At 34.1% G+C, this 21417-nt stretch overlaps 4 protein-coding genes across 7 annotated transcripts; all 4 read left to right on the top strand.

Moving 5' to 3' along the window:
* The first annotated feature begins 169 nt into the window (after positions 1 to 169).
* On the top strand, positions 170 to 4561 carry ACD1-LIKE (ACD1-like protein). Its single transcript, XM_085705090.1, has 7 exons — positions 170 to 715; positions 1401 to 1588; positions 2103 to 2188; positions 2274 to 2440; positions 2532 to 2720; positions 3323 to 3510; positions 4137 to 4561. The coding sequence occupies exons 1-7, from the start codon at positions 200 to 202 to the stop codon at positions 4390 to 4392; spliced, it is 1590 nt and encodes a 529-aa protein (XP_085561216.1). The 5' UTR covers positions 170 to 199; the 3' UTR covers positions 4393 to 4561.
* Positions 4562 to 6040: 1479 nt separating this feature from the next.
* LOC146933295 (uncharacterized) lies at positions 6041 to 10789 on the top strand. 4 transcript variants are annotated; one of them, XM_085705091.1, is made up of 9 exons: positions 6041 to 6142; positions 6345 to 6473; positions 6548 to 6661; positions 6796 to 6930; positions 7058 to 7150; positions 7253 to 7384; positions 7810 to 7907; positions 9617 to 9827; positions 10426 to 10789. In XM_085705091.1, the coding sequence occupies exons 2-9, from the start codon at positions 6359 to 6361 to the stop codon at positions 10509 to 10511; spliced, it is 984 nt and encodes a 327-aa protein (XP_085561217.1). In that variant the 5' UTR covers positions 6041 to 6142; positions 6345 to 6358; the 3' UTR covers positions 10512 to 10789. The 4 variants fall into 4 exon arrangements, with proteins under 4 accessions (XP_085561217.1, XP_085561218.1, XP_085561219.1 ...); XM_085705092.1 differs by having other exon boundaries at positions 6041 to 6175; XM_085705093.1 differs by lacking the exon at positions 6548 to 6661.
* A 546-nt stretch (positions 10790 to 11335) lies between these two features.
* On the top strand, positions 11336 to 15372 carry LOC146933294 (protochlorophyllide-dependent translocon component 52, chloroplastic-like). Its single transcript, XM_085705088.1, has 7 exons — positions 11336 to 12293; positions 12598 to 12785; positions 13249 to 13328; positions 13418 to 13587; positions 13662 to 13850; positions 14074 to 14261; positions 14743 to 15372. Exons 1-7 carry the CDS (start codon positions 11769 to 11771, stop codon positions 15080 to 15082), a joined length of 1680 nt encoding a protein of 559 aa, XP_085561214.1. The 5' UTR covers positions 11336 to 11768; the 3' UTR covers positions 15083 to 15372.
* A 2439-nt stretch (positions 15373 to 17811) lies between these two features.
* Positions 17812 to 20005, top strand: SUB1 (calcium ion binding protein). The gene has a single exon (XM_085705087.1). It carries the CDS (start codon positions 18058 to 18060, stop codon positions 19786 to 19788), a length of 1731 nt encoding a protein of 576 aa, XP_085561213.1. The 5' UTR covers positions 17812 to 18057; the 3' UTR covers positions 19789 to 20005.
* The last annotated feature ends 1412 nt before the right edge of the window (positions 20006 to 21417 follow it).

Genomic DNA, 21417 nt, shown 5'->3' with positions numbered 1-21417 from the left:
ACACAAAACTGGCAACACGTGGACTTTTCCCTCACACTTTAGTTGATAAAATTGAGCCTCATATATGTTTCATGTCATTCATTGCATAATAACAAAAAGCCTGAGCCTCTAGTTTCATTATCCCTAAGCTAAATCATTTAACATTGAAGTGTTTCCACTTTTTTCTCTTGTTCCATTACTTTGCAGAAGGGAACAAACAATGGAAGCTTTTTCTGTTAGTTCACTTCACATACCAATAGCACTTGAACCACATATCCCATTAAAAAAATCAATATTTTTGAACTCACAATTGCATTCAACACTTCCATTAATTCGTGGGAACACTTCAAAATTCAAGCTTTTCACTGCCTTGTCACCTTCTCCATTAACAGATTCCAGTAGTAGTAACCTTCACGTGGATGATGAACCTGAAGATGAAACAAGTTCAGAGAAATTTGACTGGTACTCACAGTGGTATCCTTTGATGCCAATATGTGATCTTGACAAAAGGGCACCTCATGCTAAGAAAGTGATGGGGATTGATGTTGTTATATGGTGGGATAGAAATGAGAATGCATGGCAAGTTTTTGATGATGCTTGTCCTCATAGATTAGCACCTTTGTCTGAAGGAAGGATTGATCAATGGGGTAGGTTACAGTGTGTGTATCATGGTTGGTGTTTTAATGGATCAGGTGATTGCAAGTTCATTCCTCAGGCACCTCCTGAAGGACCTCCGGTAACTACTCCCTTCGAGTCGCTTTTGAAGACAATTTTGTTCTTATTCATTTGTAGTTTTCAAGTTCAATGCAACATTAACTACTGTTTTATCAGTAATAACTTAACAATTGAATGCAGGAATAGAATTAGATGGAATGAGATAACAAATAACTCAGGGTATTGTAGGAAAAAACAAACAATTCTATCAAAAGTAACAAAATTTATTAGATTTCTTGATACGAGTAAATAAGTGTAAAACAACAAATAAAAAGAAACAGAATGATTAGTAGATGTTTTATTGCTATTACGTGGCTTAGAAAATGAGTACTTTTTATGCTTCTTTCCTTGTGTAGCTAATGGACAGAACCTATGAAGCACCGACACAAACATCAAATCCAATACTGACACTTACATGCTGACACCGATAATAATTGAATATATGGAACGACTGAATGTAACTACATGTGTCGGTGTCGTGTCAGACACTGAATATACGTTTTCCATATTTGAAGTGTCGGTGCTACATATCCGAGAACACGTTTAGATTTGTAACTACTACCAACTAAATTTCGTCTAGTTGCAATCACTCTAGCAATCAGTCAGAACTGTAGAATATAGATGTGTTGCAGTAAATTGATTCTTCACATTGTTTGTTTTGTTATCTTGTTTTGATGCATTTACTTTGGCATAAAAATAATGTGCAGATTCATACGTCCAAAAAAGCATGTGTAGCTGCTTACCCAAGTACTGTGCAGAATGGTATCGTGTGGTTTTGGCCAAATACTGATCCTCAATACAAAGATATTATTACAAGGAAAACACCCCCATTCATACCAGAAATTGATGATCCGTCCTTTACTAGCGTAATGGGAAACAGAGATATTGCTTATGGGTAAGACTTCAATTCTAATAAAAGTATGATATTTCTTTTGTAGAACTCTAATGGGATTTAGAATGTTACTTTTGCACTAATTTATTATTTTTCTAAAAAAAATACTCAAACACATCTGTATATGGCATAGCTTAATGTGACTGTTTTTTTGTCATTGATAATTGAAAGATGAAAACACACAAACATTACATTATGTATACCCATGATCGTAACTTGCATGTTAGACCCTAAGAAATTACGAGTTAAATATGTTTTTAGTCTCTATAAAATATCTTTTTTCTGAGTTAAGTCCCTTTGAATTTTTATTTGTTTTAGTCTCCACATTTGACAAAAGCATGGTGCTTTTAGTAAAAATACCTTTATATAAAAGGTGGAGACTAAATGAATAATTTTTTAACAGGAACTAAACTTAAAAGATCTGTGATTTTATAGGGACTGCAAACATATTTAAACCAAAAAACCATAGTATTTGCTTGGTATATTTTTTTTAATTTTGTTGAATATGCAATTTCAGGTATGAGGTTCTGATTGAAAACCTCATGGACCCTGCACATACTACATATGCACACTACGGAATAATGAACACTCCAAAACCAAAAGGTATGCATATATGATAAATCATTTAACTTCAGTAAATTCCTATTTGTTTTATATATGACACTTGCTTACTTAATTAACTTAACAGTGAAAGCTGATAGAGAAGGAGGAAGACCACTTGACCTGTCAATTGAAGAGTTAGATATCAACGGTTTCACAGCAAATCAGGGTTGGAGCAAAAGCAAGTTTATGCCACCAAGCATCTTTTATGCATATACTGATCCAAATAAACTTGCACCTTCTGATGAAACTAAGGTAACAAATTGAGCAGCTATGATCCTTACTTATATTATGAAAAATGTGCAACAAATTTTATGTGGGCGTTACACAATACATTTGAATGCAGAATTCATCAGTTCAGAAGAAATTTGCTTTGGTCTTTATTTGTATTCCTGTTAGTCCCGGCAACAGCAGACTGATTTGGTGCTTCCCAAGAAACTTTGGGCTGTGGATTGACAAAATTGTACCGCGATGGATTTTTCATGTTAGACAAAACTTGGTTCTAGATTCAGATACGTATCTTCTCCATGTTGAGGTAATTTCTTTTATAATATACAAATCATTGGTCCTGTTGATTTGTTGGTTCAATCAGTTATGCTATCATAAAGAGCCGTTGAAGAAAAATATTATCCAGTACTGTTACATAACAATATCAAATTCAATCACTGATATTTTTCAATATATCACTTTTTTTTCTTCTGCTTACTTTATTCGGTCAATTGTAGTGAAATCTCTGATTAAAATATTAATCGATGATATAATTACTAAAATGCTTGGTATTTATGTGCACAATAGCTGCTCGGTTGGATTTGTCATTGTATTTATGCACAAATTATTGATCTATTTGCGTACATTTGCGTAATTGATTTTTCATACCGGCTTCTTGAATTATGAAAGATTGGTTGCTCAAGTTTCCTTTTATTAAAAAAAAAACTTTAATAGGCTCCATCCATTTTTCTTAGTCTTGGGTGAGCAATAGTACTTTTTCAGGTTAGATGCAAACTGATAACTCGTGTTTCCTACCTTATTTTGGTCGAATTGTTGATGAAGATTCTATCTCAATTGTATTTAAGAAATAAGTCGTTTGTACTATATGCTGATGAACAAATACACACTTTTAATTATTTATTTTGATAGGAAAAAAAAATAATGGATGTTGGTCATGCCAATTGGCAGAAGGCAATGTTTGTGCCAACAAAGGCAGATGCTCTTGTGATTGGTTTTAGAAAATGGTTAAAGAAGTATGCAGGTGATCAAGTTGAATGGAGAGGAAAATATAGTGGAGCCCTTCCTCCTACACCTCCCAGAGAACAACTTATGGACAGGTAACTCACATGTGATTGCATTTAAACATGGAAGTTTTAATTTAGTTATATGTCAAAAATAGTAACGATTTTCCTTTAATATGTGAAGTTTTAAGTATGGTTATGAGTATCCTACTATACATGTGAATCGTATCTCGATTCAATACAAAATTGAACTCAATCTACATGAATCGCTAGTGCATATCTATTTTGGACATGATTCTCATCTTGAATTCTGATTCATTATGACGAATCTCGAATTATTCTAATGAATCACTGCCTAGTGTAGTCGGCTTCTTTTTGTCGTCAATTTTGTATAGCTGGCCACTTTTCTTATTTGAATTGACTTTTGACTTGAATTTTGAATGGTTTTGAGACTTATATATATTGTATATCAACTTATAATTTTGCTATATCACCTGTTTTTACTTTAAAATGTTTTAGTTTTGTCGGTAATGTATCTTACAATTCATAATAAGATTCGAGTCAAGATTAAAAAAATACGTCTTCTTGATTCACAATTTGATAACCGTGATTTGAAGTGAAGAATTTTACTTAAGTCAAGCATAAACCTAAAATTTGTCAAATATAAAATTCTAAATAGAGCAAGCTCAAAAAATTATTAATTGCATTTGGTATTTGAACAGGTACTGGAGCCATACGGTGAATTGTAAGAGTTGCAATTTAGCCTATAAGAGTCTCAATGTGGTGGAAGTGATGCTGCAGATCATATCAGTTGCTTCAGTTGGGATTGTTGCCACAATGAAGCAGGGTGTGGTTTCAGCTACAACAAGAAATTCAATGGTTGTGTTGGCAGTGCTTTCATTCGCGTTGTCACGGTGGTTAGCTCACTTCATATACAAAAACTTCCGTTACCATGACTACAACCACGCCTTTCGCTGAAATTAATCTCCAACTTTGTTATGTGTGTGTATATATAGTGAAGTTATACGAAAACAAAGCCGTTACTTGTTTTATTGGTACTTAAGAGGAGCGTTGGAACATTTGTGTGGCTAAAATATGAACATCATAACAGCATGAAGAAATGAGTCCATTTAATTTGAATTCCTAATGCTAACATCTTGCTATAAAAATTGTTTTCCCTTCTGTTGTGGAACATGTGAAGGGGATGTATGTTGCTTTGTTTGGAAAAATCATGCAGATGAGGTGACACTTTCATATTGTGACCCAAATTCCTATATTCTTTGTTGGATGAATGAGGGCACTGTTGCCTTTTCTAGAGATGTTGATATTTATTATACTTTGGGTTAATACCGCTTTTGGTCCCTGTAATATTAGCAAATTCCGGTTTTAGTCCCTGTAAAAAAAAAATTAGATTTTGTCCCTGTAATATCAGATTCTTCCACTTTTGGTCCCTCATTTCACCACGTCAAAAGAATCTGCATACATGGCACGTGAAATGAGGGACCAAAAGTGGAGGAATATGAAATTACAGGGACCAAAAGTGGGAGGAATCTGAAATTACAGGGACGTAATTTATGCAGATTCTGCGGATGTGGTTAAACAAAGGACAAAAAGTGGAGGAATATGAAATTACAAGGAGAGAATATAAATTTTTTATTTTACCGCGACTAAAACCGGAATTTGCTAATATTACAGGGATCAAAAGCAGTATTAACCCTTATACTTTAAAGGCTTTATTTTTATCATTTTGCGGATTTGGTCCCTATAAAAAATTTCAGCACACAGTTTTAGCCTCTCTTAGATTAAAATTTGTTTAATTACGCTTAAACTTATAAATTTCTGAATGATTTTTTACAGACCTGTTTAGAACCTTATAAAAAATGTTTTTTTTAATAAAAAGTTAATTTTTTTTTATAATGTAATGAATTAAATAGGAACTTTTATAAACACAAAAATTCCGATATTAAAGTAATGAAAATCTAGACCTAAAAATCAAATTTTGATCTAATATTTTGCGGGGAAACTTTGTAGAATGTTCTAAATAAGTATGTAAAAAAATCATTCAAAAGTTTAAAAATTCAATCATAATTAATTTTTTTTTTTAAGTTTACAAGGACTAAAAGTATGTGCTGATAAATTTTATAGGTATTAAAACATGTCACTCTTTTTCATGAGGACCAAAAAATTTTTGACTATATTTACAGGGACCAAAAACTTATTTAATCTTTTTAATTAAGTTTGCATCGGAACGTAGCTTTCGATGGCATCGAAAAACAACTTCTGATGGACTTAAAAAAAAAAAAAGGAAAATGAAAGAAAAAAAGAAAGAAAAGGAAAATAACTTGTGATTCTGTAACCTAGGGAACATTTTAACTTCAAATACACAATGAAACATGCTAAATATACAATCAGAAGATACCTTCCAACGCCATAGGATTGTAATTGATCTTTCCGGCCAAAACAAACGGAGAGCTCGCAAGAAGGAGGGAGAGTGGGAAAAGCAATTCTCAAATAAAAAACAAACACTTGAGATTCTGCATCAAGTCCATTCCACCTCACCTTTTGATGTGGCCCATCATTATACAAATTGAGCAAATAAAAATAAATAAAAAATAAAAAACCCGCTATCACCATTTGCTTTTCTCTCAGACATAAGAAGCAAAACCTGGCCGCTAAACGCAGGTGGAAACTCTAGTCAATTTCAATTTTCGCTCCCTCATTTCTCAAGGTATCTGAGAGTGATAGCTTTGATCCATAACATGTATATTTGCTTAATTCATAGTTTACCCTAAATTATAAGGTGTAGGTACTACTAGGTTGGGGTAGTTAAATTGCAAATTTTGAGGGATCAAATTGGGAGTTAGGTATTCTATAACTATAAGAGCTTAATTAAACTGTATTTAAACAGATATGTATGTTTTGATTCACAGGTTGAATTTTTGCCATGATGAAAGTTAGTAAAGGAAAAAAAGGCATACGGACCGGGGAAAAGAAGAAAAAGATTAACATTGAACAAAATGCTGATGATGTTGAGACACATGTCAAGATGAACAATAATGGTATGTAAATATGTTTTGATTTTGTACGCCTCGCACATTGTTGAACTTTCTCTGATATAAATTGGTTGTTTCAGTGGATCATAGAATGCAGCTTTTAAAGGGAAAAAAGATGAAAGTTCCTATTAGCCGAAAAAGAAAGAACAAGGACAAAAATCTCGTTGTTGAAGTTGATTTAGAAGTGCAAAACGGTGAGTTGATGAATGTAGCCTGGCGTATATACTGTGTACAAGATATTTTACTGTCTTTAAGTATATAAATGTGTTATGTTTTTGTACGGGTCACACTTTGTTGAACTTCAACTGAAATAAATTGGTTGTTTCAGTGGATCCTGAAATGGAGATTATAAAGGGAAAAAAGGTGAAAGCTACTACTAGTCGAAAAAGGAAAAACAAGGACAAAAATCTAGTTGGAAGACCAACACCAGAAGACGGAGAAGTTGATTTAGAAGAGCAAAATGGTGAGTTGATGGTTACGGGTGTGGATTCTGTGAACAAAATATTTTTAACTAATCATGTTCATGATTTTGGCTTGTTCAAAAAAAAACTAATCATGTTCATCTTACCTTTTTTCCTCAATGATATCAGATGAAGTAGTGGAACATTGCGATTCTAAAGAAAAGGAGGTTCAAGACTCCAAGAAGCCTAGAGATTCTAATATTGAAGCAGCTATCAAACCTTGTAATAAAAAGCACTTTCTGGTTGATGCTATTGTTGTATTGTGAAATGTCATGCCTGAAGTCATACATTCATTTTCCTCATAGAAGTTTTCTTTGTTTGTAGGTACGTCAAAGCAAGCTAAGAAAAAAAGAAGAAAGGAGGTTCCAAAATCATCAGAAAAGAGAGAACAGAATCATCAGGATGACATTCATATTATTTCCTCTGGAGATGATGACTGCTCAAATGGAATGAAAAGTATGAATTGCTTTTTTCTTCAGCGTTTTACTTTATATTTTCTTAAAATCAACAAATATCATGCACAAATTTAATGATTTTTTTTGTAATGTCGGCATAGTTACATATTGTGAGCTTATTTCCAATTTACAATAGTTGCCACGCATATACATACAGTAATTGATAAACTTTTCAAGATTCTCTATGTTAACTTTCTTGTGCATATGTCTTTCATCCTTTGCCAACATCCACCCTACTGCCTATCAGTGAGCATGTAGACATATTGTCTACAATTATTCTTTCAACCTGTTGACTACTGGAATGTGGTGCACCCATATGCTATTGTATATTTAATATTTATTGTTATACATGGTATAGTTTCTGCATATTTGTATGATATTGTCATGCATTATTTAGTTTTTGACTGGGGAATACTCAAACCACAGAGTGGATCATGGAATACCATCAAAGTAGACCAGGGTTGGAGGTTTTGCAACATCAAATTGAAGAGTTTATATCTACTTACGAGGAAAAATTGGAAGAGGTAAAAATATTTTGAAAATCTTCCTTAAAGCAAAATAGAGGTTGGATGTTCTTGTCAGATATTGTCTCCAAATATTTCTACTTAAGCAAATTTCTTCCTGATTATAGTCAGATAACCCTTTTATCAGTGGGGATAATGATGCCATGAATTTTATTATAAATTGAAATTAATTTGATCTTGTAAAATATTTATTTAGCATTTTCTTTTGTATAATTACTAGTTCTATGGCCTTGAAAAATAACATGTAAAAGTTATTTTCCTTCATAAGGGAGGGCTAAGGGCTTTAACATATGAGTCCAAGTTATTATAGTTGTATAAGGTTTAACGATGCTTTGGCTCCATGTGCTTAGCACTTGATGCTGTCTGCTTTTGACAAAGCTTTTCTGTTGCTAATGGGGTATGTTAGTTGGTGCTAAATATGCTGTTAGGATGTGGAGGATAATTCAGTTTGTATTTATAGGGTATCTAGATGAATTGATATGTATCTCACAGCTGTAAAGCCATAGACACAGTATTAGAAGTTCATTTTTGCTTTGATGTTCCTGCATGCGTATAATTTGAATATTCTTTTTCCTTACGTGCTTTTTGATGTTGATGTTTTTTGGCTTAGGCAGCATAAAAAGTGACTTTATCTGGTCATCATGTATACTTGTCATGACTAGAATATAACTCCTCAAGAAAGAGAGTAATTGATAGAAATATGGTATTTTATGAGTAAGAATAGGGAATCTCTCCCCTGATTGCAGAAGAATAATGCAAAATCATGAAGGTCTGCAACCTCCTTACCCAACATGCCATGTTTCTTCCAACTATCTCAGCTCAACTAACCTAACTAATTCAGAAATCCTGACCAACAGTCCTGATGGACATCTAACAATAGTCCCCCAAAATGTTCTCCTTGTATTTGCTGAAAACATTATTCCGCCAAGGTTCCAATCTGTGATACATGATTACCAAGATACAGATGAGAGCCAATAATGGCCTCTGGGGTCCACAGACCTTCATTGCTCACAACGATAGCTAGCTAAATAGTTTTAGAGGTGGCTTCTATTTTCCCGTGGATGTCTCTAAAGAAATCTATATATTTGTGTGTTTTTCTCTTGGTCGTTGCTGCAGCGTGGCACATGTTTCAGCAAGAGGAAGAGTGAACTCATAGATAACTTGGAATGCAAATAGAAATTACTTCTCACTAGAACCTTAACCATGACATCCGAAATGGGTACTTTAATGAGCCATGGAACAAACAAAAAGGGAAACAACCCAATACAGACCTATTCCTCCTTCAAGCTTCATTTTGCATACTGTCTTGCCCTAAAGTTCTAACACCTTTCTCTTCCTTAAGTTGGGCTTCACCTTTCAAAATTAATTTCCTTTAGCAGGACGAATGGCCTAGTACTCTCCCACGACAATGCCCTTCATAATCTCTCATCTCACACTCCAAACTAACAGACTTACTAACTCGCTTTGTGATACTTGAGTGTTTAATCTTCCATATTCAATATTCAGTATCCAAGCAGGACGAAAGACCTAGTACTCTCCCACAACAATGCCCTTTATAATCTCTCATCTCAAACCCCAAACTAAACGGCTTATTAATCCACTTTGTGATACTTAAGTGTTTAATTTTCCTTATTCAATATTCAGTTATGAATGAACCCACATCTGTTACTTATTTTGGTTTCAATGTAATTATTTTTCGGTCAATGCAGGAAAGAAAAGCAAAAGAAGCCCTTGCTGCAGAAGGAGGATGGACGGTGGTTCAGCACCACAAGGGTAGGAAGAAAACTACTGACGCTGAAAGTGGGATTGCTGTGGGCTCGGTTGCTCAAGCTGCTGCAGAAAATAAATTGGCCAAAAAGAAACAAACAGGAGTTGGTCAAGATTTCTACCGCTTTCAAAAAAGAGAAGCTCAGAGAAATGGTATGACTTGTTTTTCATAATGTTTTGCCATATATTCATATCGTAGATGATTTTTAACTGTTGTTGTTACAAAATATGTTTACTTCTGTTAAAACAAAAAGTCAATAATTAAATTTAAACGAACAGTTTTGGTTTAAATAATGGAAGATGTTAATTAGGGGGGTTGGGGGTTCCATCAAAATTTGCATTAGCATGCAACAGATCTTATAGTTGATGTTATTTGTGTTTCTTTTAGTTTAAGAAATATTAGGGTTATTGGTTGTGTTAGTCATATAAGCAGGTTCATTTGCCTTATCTTCTGTGATGTTTCTCACTTCCCTAATATCTTGGTTTCTATGATTCAAAACCCTTCTGCCAGTAAGTTAAGATTCACAAAAACACACTAGTAAATAATGTGTCTAGATTGTCATGAAATGATCGTTATCTTGTTGATTGGAACACCTTAAAAATTATATGATTTTATGCGAGGCTCATTCATGCTTTACGGCTTTACCCCATTTTCCCTCACCCCTAGACGCTGTCTTAAATCAGCACATGATCATTCAAAATTGTTTTTACGATGATCAAACTGAGATAAACATTCATGTTTTGCTTGCAGAGCTAATGGAACTGCAGAGCAAATTTGAGGAGGATAAAAAACGTCTGCAACAGTTGAGAGCTGCTAGGAAATTTAGACCTTATTAAATGATGTTGATTGCAGCCAAGGTCGCAGGTTCTTTTCTTGGGGGAGCGGATTTAATTCATGAAGCACTGAAGTTGAATTATGCTTTAGTCCTGACAAATTTTGTTCATTTACCATTCCAATTTTGTCAAAAATATTTGTTAATTTACGAAGTAGTTGTTTCAATTTGAGTTATATTTTGCTGGGCTGGCGTTCCTTATGCCCATCATTGGATTGCGTTAACCTATGTTATTGTGGATGTATCATTATCATATCTTTTTCCTCGGTTATCTTTTTGTCATGTATGACTTGTGATTTTTTCATTATATTCTTTGGTATTTGTTAGTGTCAAATAATAGTGACCTTCCTCTTACTCTAAATTTCATACATTGTTACAGTTGCTTGAATAGCAAAAAAAATCAACATAGTTGCGCTAATAACCACCAATCCAACTCTCCACAGTCATGCCAACACCCTCTCTATGTTTCCTATTTACCAAAATAACAATGATAAGATAATAATTGATAACAATAATTAAATCGGCGTTTCCTATAGCAGGATAGCACATCACATGCTGGGTTGTAGAATACGGACAAAACATGGACCTGCATTTCCCTGACATTGTGGTTGACGCTCGGCGTTTGATAGAAAAAATTTCATGCCTTTCAACCACGACAATGCTCTTCTGAAAAATGAGTTAAAACATCCGTGCATCATTTACACAATAAATGAAGACATAAAGAGAGTAATAATAGAGGGATCTGATATATGTGATAAATTGATAATATATATTAAAAAGAAAATTATATGTTGAATAAACTTTGAAAAATTTATAGTGATCAAATACAAGAGCTCTACCTTTTTTAGATGAAAAAAACCTCTACTTTTTTCTTGCTAACAATGCTAGTCACGAATAAATTATTTATTTTCATTGTTAGCAAGAAAAAAGCTCTGCTTATTGTACTTTTCTCAAAACTTTTCTTACCTCTCTTTCAAAAAAAAAAAACTTTTCTTACCTCGTTGAAAATAAATAATTTATATCTTTGTTAAAATGACACTAGTTAGGGTGTACTAAAAATGAATGCAAAAAATGCGCGTTTCAACTTCTCTCTTTTATTTTTGGTGTTTACTGTTTAGCACTCCAATTCCTAGGGAAACGAAGTTCGGTCAGGAGCTGGCCAATAATTGTTCCCAAGTTTCAACTTCTCTTAAATTGTAGTATTTAACATTATTGAAGTGTTGTACGTTGTGATCACTTTCTTCTTTTGTACAAGGGAACAATGGAAGTTATGTTAGCTTCTTCTCTTCCTTCACTTCACATCCCACTAGCACATAAAACACAAACTCCATTAAAAAAATCCATGTTCTTCAACTCACAAGTGTATTCAACACTTCCATTAATCCGTGGGAACACTTCAAAATTCAAGCTTTTCACTGCCTTGTCACCTTCTCCATTAACAGATTCTAGTAGTAGTAACCTTGAAGTGGATGATGAACCAGAAGTTGAAACAGGTTCAGAGAAATTTGACTGGTACTCACAGTGGTATCCTTTGATGCCAATATGTGATCTTGACAAAAGGGCACCTCATGCTAAGAAGGTGATGGGAATTGATGTTGTTATATGGTGGGATAGAAATGAGAATGCATGGCAAGTTTTTGATGATGCTTGTCCTCATAGATTAGCACCTTTATCTGAAGGAAGGATTGATCAATGGGGTAGGTTGCAGTGTGTGTATCATGGTTGGTGTTTTAATGGATCAGGTGATTGCAAGTTCATTCCTCAGGCACCTCGTGAAGGACCTCCGGTAACTAGTCCTTCTGATACTTTTTAACCGCCGTCTTTGAAGAAAAATGTTTGTTACTTAAAGGGACCAAAGTGAAACGAAACAGATGTAAAGGACCAAAGCGAAACCCAAAATTAGTTAAGGCACCAAAAATGAAATTTAGTGTTAAAAAATGGACTATTTTTTTTAGTTAATGTGTAACAATTTGCTTTAGGGTTTACAGTTTTGATACCATAGATGTGTTGCAGTGTAAATTGATTTTTCCATTGTTTGTTTTGTTATCATGCTATCCTCATTTACTTTTGCATAAACTTTTTCTTTTCAGATTCATACATCCAAAAAAGCATGTGTAGCTGCTTATCCAAGCATTGTGCAGAATAATATCTTGTGGTTTTGGCCAAATACTGATCCTCGATTCAAAGATATTATTACAAGGAAAACACCCCCATTCATACCAGAAATTGATGATCCATCATTTGCTAGCTTAATGGGAAACAGAGATATTCCTTATGGGTATGATTTTAATTTTGAAGACTAAAAAATGATATTTCTTCTGTAGAAATCCAACACATATGCATATGGCATAGCTTAATGTAATTGTTTTAGTGGATGCTAATTGATATAATTATTGATGATCTGGTTTTGGAAGATGAAAAATCACAAACATTACATTACATATTTACATTATGCATTTCCCTATAGCATAATTTGCATGCTATGCTACTATTCTAGGTTTTATAAAAACATTCTCTGTTTTATACGATATCTACTTCAAATTTGCATTTCAAAAATAATTTAAGTTTGTGAAAAATGCTATAAACTCATGAGGAATTGACGTTACCAAACAACTACATTTTAATTATACGGAGTCATTTTTTTTTTTTTGACAAAATTATACGGAGTCATATAAGCTAACTGTTTGGTCTTGCCTAACATAATAGTATATCTTTCTAATTAATTGAACATGCAATTTCAGGTACGAGGTACTGATTGAAAACCTCATGGACCCTTCACATGTTCCATATGCACACTATGGATTAACTCCAGACCCAAAAGGTAGACATATATACATATGATAAATCTTTTAACTTCAATAAATTCCTATTTGTTTCATATATGACACGTACATACTTATAACTTAACAGTGAATAATGCTGATAGAGAAGGAGGAAGACCACTTGATTTCTCAATTGAAGAGTTAGATATCAATGGTTTCACTGCAAATCTGGGTTGGAGCAAAAGCAAATTTATACCACCAAGCATCTTTTATATATATAGTGATCCAGATGAACTTGCATCTTCTGTTGAAACTAAGGTAATACATTGAATAGCTACTAAAAATTTGCCCTCAGTTTTATATAGGTGTTATATAATACAGTTTTAATGCAGAAATCATCCGTTCGGAAGAAATTTTCTATGATCTTTATTTGTATTCCTGTGAGTCCTGGTAATAGTAGACTGATTTGGTGCTTTCCGAGAAATTTTGGACTGTGGGTCGACAAAATTGTACCGCGATGGATTCTTCATGTGGGACAAAACTTGATTCTAGATTCAGATTTATATCTTCTCCATGTTGAGGTAATTCCTTTTATAATTCACAGATTAGTTATCCGGTTGATCAAATAAAGTAAACCATCACACTTGCAGATTTGGGAGTTATGCTGTCATAGATAATGGTGTAAGAAAAGTACTATTAAGTCGATACTATTGCACAATAACAATATCAAATTCAATCACTGGTATTTTTTTTCAATAGATTAGGTTTTTCCATTCCTCAAATAATGTTACTAACTTTTTTTAGGAACAAAAAATAATGGATGCTGGTCAAGAAAATTGGCATAAGGCCTGTTTTGTGCCAACAAAGGCAGATGCTCTTGTGATTGGTTTTAGAAAATGGTTAAAGAAGTATGCAGGTGATCAAGTTGATTGGAGAGGAAAATATAGTGGGGCTCTGCCTCCTACACCTCCTAGAGAACAGCTTATGGACAGGTAGGTAACTCACATAAGATTGAATTGGAACATGGAAGTTTCAATTTTGTTATATTTCTAAAATAGTGAGAAATTTCCTTTAATATATGTGAAGTTTTTATTGAAGAACTTTACTCAAAGTCAAGCATAAACCAATAGATTTTCAAGTGTAAAATTCTTAAGTATAACAATGCTAAAAATTTGTTCTATCTGGATTGACTTATTTGAGTTTGTTTAGTGGCATAAACACTTGTAGGTTGTGAGACTGTTTTGGAGAGCTTGTGAAACTGCTTATGACATGTCCAAAATATGTTTTCAGCATATTTCCACAACCTTTCTTGGATAACTTATTATATGAAACTATGAAACAACTCGATTTTATTTCATTTGTTATAAATTAGCTTAGACAGAAGTACTTAATTAAGTTGTTTATCCAAACATTGTCTAAATGCAACAGGTATTTGTACCATGTTCTTGATTAGAAATTATTAAATTTGAACAGGTACTGGAGCCATACGGTGAATTGCAAGAGTTGCAATTTAGCCTATAAGAGCCTCAATGTGGTGGAAGTGATGCTGCAGATCATATCAGTTGCTTCAATTGGGATTGTTTCCGCAATAAAGCAGGGAATGGTTTCAGCTGCAACAAGAAATTCTATAGTTGTGCTGGCTATACTTTCATTCGCATTGTCGCGGTTGTTAGCTCACTTCATTTACAAAAACTTTCGATATCATGACTTCAACCACGTACGCTCTTCGATGAAATGTGTTTCCTTCATTATATTTCTCCAAGTTGGTTACGTATATACTCCCTCCGGCCCTATATTTATAAGAGACATTTGAGCCGGCATAAATTGATGTGTATGATCTAAATTTTGAACTAGATACATTAACTTTTGTTGACTCAAGAGTCTCTTATAAATAAGATCAGAGGGAGTATGTAGTGAAGTTCTGTAAAAACAAAGCTTGTAGTTATTGTTACTTAAAAAGTGCTTTGGAACATTTGTCTGTTGTGGAACCTGTGAAGGTTCTTGGAGAAATCATTCAGATGACAATTGTTAATTCATATATTGGTTTTGTGATGTGCAACATCAATGTTTTCTTCTCTATGCAATACAATCGTGTTCGTGTGACTATTGCATTATGCCTCAATGATGATTTTGCTTGTTTATGGTGGTTGATACTTGATTGAATGATGTTTATAACTTTCGTGTGAAACTTTCTAAAGTACAAGTCAATATAATTGATTTTGAGAAAACTCCCAACTAGGCTAAATTTGTTTAGAAGAAAGATAAATATCGATTCTAATTCTAATAGTTGTGTACCGTGGGAGTCAAGAATCGAGATTGCTATTGTTCTCAAGATGCGAATTCCTTTTTTTCTTTCTTTCTATCTAGTATGAGTTGTGCAAATGGTTCGGAGTGGTGATGGTTATGCGAGTGATTTACATTCATAAGGAATTTCATTTCTTTTGGGGTGAGGAGGTAAAAGGAGGGAAATGTCTAGCCAACAATCTGTTATTTGAGCGATCTAGACAATAAAAAATTTAGTTGAGCTCATTAAAAACCACTTTTAAAAATGGTTTATGATGACGACATAGGACGACCATTGTCTATTTTATATGTGGTGCGTTGAGGATATGAATTGTCTCCTAAATGAATAATAGTTTTTTATTTATTAGGTTTTTTCATTTGTAAGTTCCTTTCACTTAATCTCATTTGTAATACTTACTTGCACACAAGTCTAAATAAAAATATTTAACCGCAAACATAATATTAAACAAATTAAAAGAGATAACATTAAAAGATGTCAATTGATGTTACTATATTATTTTTGTTTAATTTTCTTCAATTTATGTAGGTGAGTCCAAATAATATTGATTTATGATGGTGCCAATAAAAGACTTTCATATTTTTTAATTGAAATGTTTTTTTAATGAAACATGTCAATATAATTTCTTATAATTTACACTCTTATTATAATATTTGCATTTTTTATAAGGGATAATATTTGTACTTTTTTTGGCCGTTATATAACACTGAAAATGGAGAAAACTTTTCATTTCCTTTTATGTCATCCTTGCACCGCTCCCACCCTTTGCTAGGGTTTTAGGGAGTTATGGTGTATAGTGTTTTCATCATCTGTTTCAATCGTGCTAACCAATCGGTTTTTCCTGCCTCCCAATCACCTTCACCATGCCGTCTTCGTAGCTTCACCCTTAATATGATTTCAACCCCAAATCGCTGTAATTTCCCACTCACCTCCATGAAATCACCTTCCACCCCAAATCTCGTTCACCCCCAAATAGCTTGCTGCCACCATCGCCATCACACCCAAATCGATTTCAGCATTAGTCGACTATCCCTTATCGGCTCCGCAACCGCCGATTGGTGTTTCCCCTCTTTGTGCTCTGGAAGTTCCTATGCACCTCCGTCAGATCGCCCACCGCCTCTTTATCTCGTTGTTATGGATGTAATCACAATCATTGAAACGTCAACTAAGCGTCCCTCTCGAAAGCCACCATGGTATCCATGTTATTGGGTTATTCCATCATCATTGGTTTTGGAATCTAATAAATTTGTGGCTGTTTTTCTCCTTTTATTGTTATGTTGTTTGGTTTGGTTTTTATGTTCCTTATTTGAGTTCAAGTTTGTACTTTATATGTTTGCTAAAATGCTTCTGAAGGACTTGTTTCATAGGTACTGTATTACAAGCAAGAGACTTATGGCGGTTATCACCGAATTCATTATCCTCACAATCACGCAACTGCCTTCTCAACATGTGGCGGAATTTGTCATTTCAGAGACCATTTATAGTCGATATGTGCGAACACCTGTAATAATCTTTTTCCGAAGTTGGATGAAATCAAAGATTGTGGATCTCAAATTATTAGTGACCTTTGGCCATATGTGGAAGATTGTAGCCTGGTTGTTACGATTTGTATTTTGGTTTGTTGCTGCCTTAATGTTTTCTGAAAGTACTATATGTATTCCTAGGGGGATTTTAGCTATCTAGATAACTTATACTTCTCTAAAACTATGGATGGGGATTGTCCCAATTCAGGATCATTTTGATTGTAATTTTGCTATTTTAGTTGTTGAATGAATGAAGTTTATTTTACCGTCAAAAAAAAAATATTTGTACTTTTTTTGTACTTATTATTTTAAAATTGAAAGTCTCATTTTACATTGATCTTTTGATTTTTATAAATAGAAATTTGGCAAAATTACACTTTTATTTATTTAACTTAATTTCAGGAAACATTTTGATCCTTTCCTTTTTTTGATTTCAATTTTTTCCTTTTGCTCCATTTACATATGAATTTTCAAGCTTCAAATCTAATATTCATATGCAAACATAGATGAAAGACTATAGATTTGAAGATTGAAAAGACATAATAAAAACTAAAAAACATGAATTTTAAGCTTGAAAATCTATATGAAAATGGCGCAAAAGGATAAAATTGAAATGAAAAAAGATAAAATATTATTACCTTAAAAGATTTCAAAATATAATTTTTTTCTAAAAATTTTATGTAAAAAAAAAATGTTTATTGATGATGGAGTAAAAGTAAAGGCTTCACTTCCTTTTGTACTTACACAAGTGTGGGAAGTCGCAACAGTAAACAAAACCAAAGTAAGGCAATCGAGTTGGTAACTATGGCTTCCCACCAGATTTAGAATCAGATCCACCGTCACAATCACCATTAACCCCTTACCTTTAACAACACTTCACTCACTCTTTCTTTCTTAATTCACACACATTACCTTATACTACCCTTATCCCATTTCAGATCTCAAAAACAAAACAAAACAAAGATGAAAGATTCTAACTCAAACTCAAACTCAAGCAGCACCAGTAGTAGAACTGAACCAATAGGCCAAAACCTAATCAAACTAATAAGCAACTTATGCTTCTCATTCTTCGTCTTCTCTGTTCTCATCTTCACCGTCATTGCCATCACTTACCAACCACCCGATCCATGGCTTCAATCTTCACCAGCTCTCTCCAATCTCTTCACTCAACCCGAAAACGCCACTTTCCACATCGACACCTCCGTTATCAAAACCGGTGAAGACCTCACACTTTCTCCACAAGACTCTCCTCATCCTTCTCCCGCCGACTCCACCCCCGCTGTCACGGAGGCTGTAATCGAAAAATCCGAAGAGAATATCGCTAATTCCTCCGCCACCGCTCCTTCATCCTCCTCCTCCTGTGACGAGCTTCTCGGAACGCTGAATTGCTCTGATCCTCGTGTTCTTATTGCTATTCAGAGATTTAATCTACGTGCTTTTAAGTCGATTTCGTTTTTCGAGTATCAAACTCCGGTGAACGGTGCTGTTTCCGGTGATTGTGATGTTTCGTGGAGGTTTCGTAATAAGAGAGAGAAATCATGGCGGAAGTATCGTGATTTTCGCAGATTTAGATTAACTGTAACTGATGATTGTCGCTATAAGGTTATTCATGCTGGTGGATTTCATTCTGGAGTAAATGCGAGGAGAAATCCAGTGCCACGGCCACGGATTGGTGGTGGTAAGGGGAAAACTTTGCCGCGGATAACGAATCGTGATGATCAGATTAATGACACGATACCGAGTTTGGGATCGGAGACTAATTTCAGGAATGGGAAGTATTTGTATTATTCGCGGGGTGGTGATTATTGTAAGGGTATGAATCATTTTATGTGGAGTTTTTTATGTGGTTTAGGTGAAGCTATGTTTTTGAATAGAACTTTTGTTATGGATTTGAGTGTCTGTCTAGGTGCAATGTATAACCCTAGTAATAAAGATGAAGAAGGGAAGGATTTTAGGTATTACTTTGATTTTGAGCATTTGAAAGAGGTTGCTTCTATTGTTGAGGAAGGTGAGTTTTTGAGGGATTGGAAGAGATGGGATAAGACTCATCTTAAGAAAAAGAAGGTTCCTGTTAGGAAAGTTGTTACTCATAAGGTAACTCCTATGCAACTTCAAAAAGATAAGAGCACTGTCATTTGGAGGCAATTTGATTCGCCTGAGCCAGAGAATTATTGGTATAGGGTTTGTGAAGGTCAAGCTGCAAAGTATATTCAGAGACCTTGGCATGCGTTGTGGAAATCAAAGAGGTTAATGAACATTGTTACTGAGATTAGTGGAAGAATGGATTGGGATTTTGATGCGGTTCATGTGGTTCGTGGAGAGAAAGCTCAAAATAAGGAGTTATGGCCTAATTTGGATTCCGATACTTCGCCGGATGCCCTTCTTGAGAAGCTTAAAGGGTTGGTTCAACCTTGGAGGAATTTGTATATTGCTACTAATGAGCCCTATTATAATTACTTTGATAAACTGAGAGCGAACTTCAAGGTTCATTTGCTTGATGATTATAAGGAACTGTGGGGGAATTCGAGTGAATGGTACAATGAAACTAGTCTTCTTAACAATGGAAAGCCTGTTGAGTTTGATGGATACATGAGAGTTGCGGTGGATACAGAGGTCTTTTACCGTGGAAAGACTCGTGTGGAAACATTTTATAATTTGACAAAAGATTGCAAAGATGGAATTAATACATGCTGATCAGGTTGGAACCGCTGATTTTGATGCTTATTCATTGTACAATCAAACCTTCCTTTTCGATTCAGTTTTAGATTCATATGACCGGGTTAAATTTAAGCTCATTGTTATGCTTGCTTGTTCTTTTATTGTATTGATTGATGATTGATTACCTCTGTTGATTATCATGATTTTGTATACAACATATCATAGAATGCTTTAATTTCCTCTTGTACTTAAATTGTGTACTTTCTCAGTAACTGCTTTTCCTATTCCTAATTGTCTTAGATCTATTAATGAAATTAACTTGTACAGAATGAATGCTTGCATTATTTCATCTTGAAACACAATTTGGCACCCTGTTTAATCTTAGGACCAAACTTTTTTGACCTCAATCCTAAAAGCTACACATGGCTGTAATCCCCCAGCCCCCCTCTATCTCCCCAAAACAAGTCTAACACCATCTATATGTATTAAGTTTACTGTTTACGTCATTTCTGTATTTTTGAGTGACTGGTCTTATGATGCTACGTTGAATTAATTCCTATGGCTCAAGGATGTATTTAACTTTAGCACATTTTAGATGAATAGTTTGTGCACAATTTTCTTGTATTGCTCCCAGGTAATTGGTTATAGTCATTACGCAGCATCCCTAATTTGGTGCCTGTTATCAACTTATGTTTGTGTAGACACAGATATTGTCCTAAGCATCAACTAGAAAACTATGACAGAAACTATTAGAAAAAATTTAAAGGTCAATGAGTTGGATCCAAATATGGTTTATGATACAACACTATGGCGTAATTTGATCCATGTAGCCGACCCCACTTAGTGGCATAAGGCTTGATTGTTATTGTATTAACTAGGAAAGAGCTGTTATCAATTGTTATATTGAGGTAAAATTTACATTAGAGGCACGTCTGTGCATTATTAGAAAATAAAATGGATCAGGATACCTTCTTATCAGTTGTTTGGGTTATGCTCACTGCATAATTTTATACCGATAATTAATGTATCTTGAATTATATTGCAATTAGAAATTGTCTTTGGCGTACAAAAAACATGTAAATTTGAACATCACAATTAGTTTGAACATTGAACGTTTGATAAAAATACATGTACTGTAATTTGAACATCACAAATCAGTATTCACGCTTGCAAGAGAGCCATCCGGAGACAAAAACGAGACATTTGTTTTCAATTAATCAGCAAAGGTTAGCAACCATTAGCTAACGTAATTTTTTCCTTTGTCTCTTGCAATGGGTTATTTTCTTTCTCGTTTCTTTTTTTCGCTAGAAGGAAAAGCAGGTAAGACTGATTTTAGTGCTTCTTCTCCCAAATTATGACCAAGACCTGCAACAGTAACAAACGATAACGTATTGTCCTCGAGAATTTACCAGCATAGTTACACAAATCCTCCAAGATATAATGGACTCTTCCCTGCAGTACCTTATGATAGCCCGAGAGGCAAGAGAGAATGGATGACTTATCTGCGTGTGTTTTGCTATATTAGAAGTGGAAAACAAAGAACTATATATCTATAAGACACCAATGGCAGTAAGACAGTTTTTCTTAACATAAGAAAGATGGAGTTTAGCTAGGTTTAAAATGAGCCGATTACGGACAGAAACTAATAGCAACTGTCTTAAGGAT

The sequence above is a fragment of the Medicago sativa genome, chromosome 4, assembly GCF_051527215.1.
Source record: "Medicago sativa cultivar Bolivia chromosome 4, Bolivia_mono, whole genome shotgun sequence".
Lineage (NCBI taxonomy): Eukaryota > Viridiplantae > Streptophyta > Magnoliopsida > Fabales > Fabaceae > Medicago > Medicago sativa.
The sequence above is the reverse complement of the archived record's forward strand: the minus strand, read 5'-3'. Positions and strand labels throughout refer to the sequence as shown.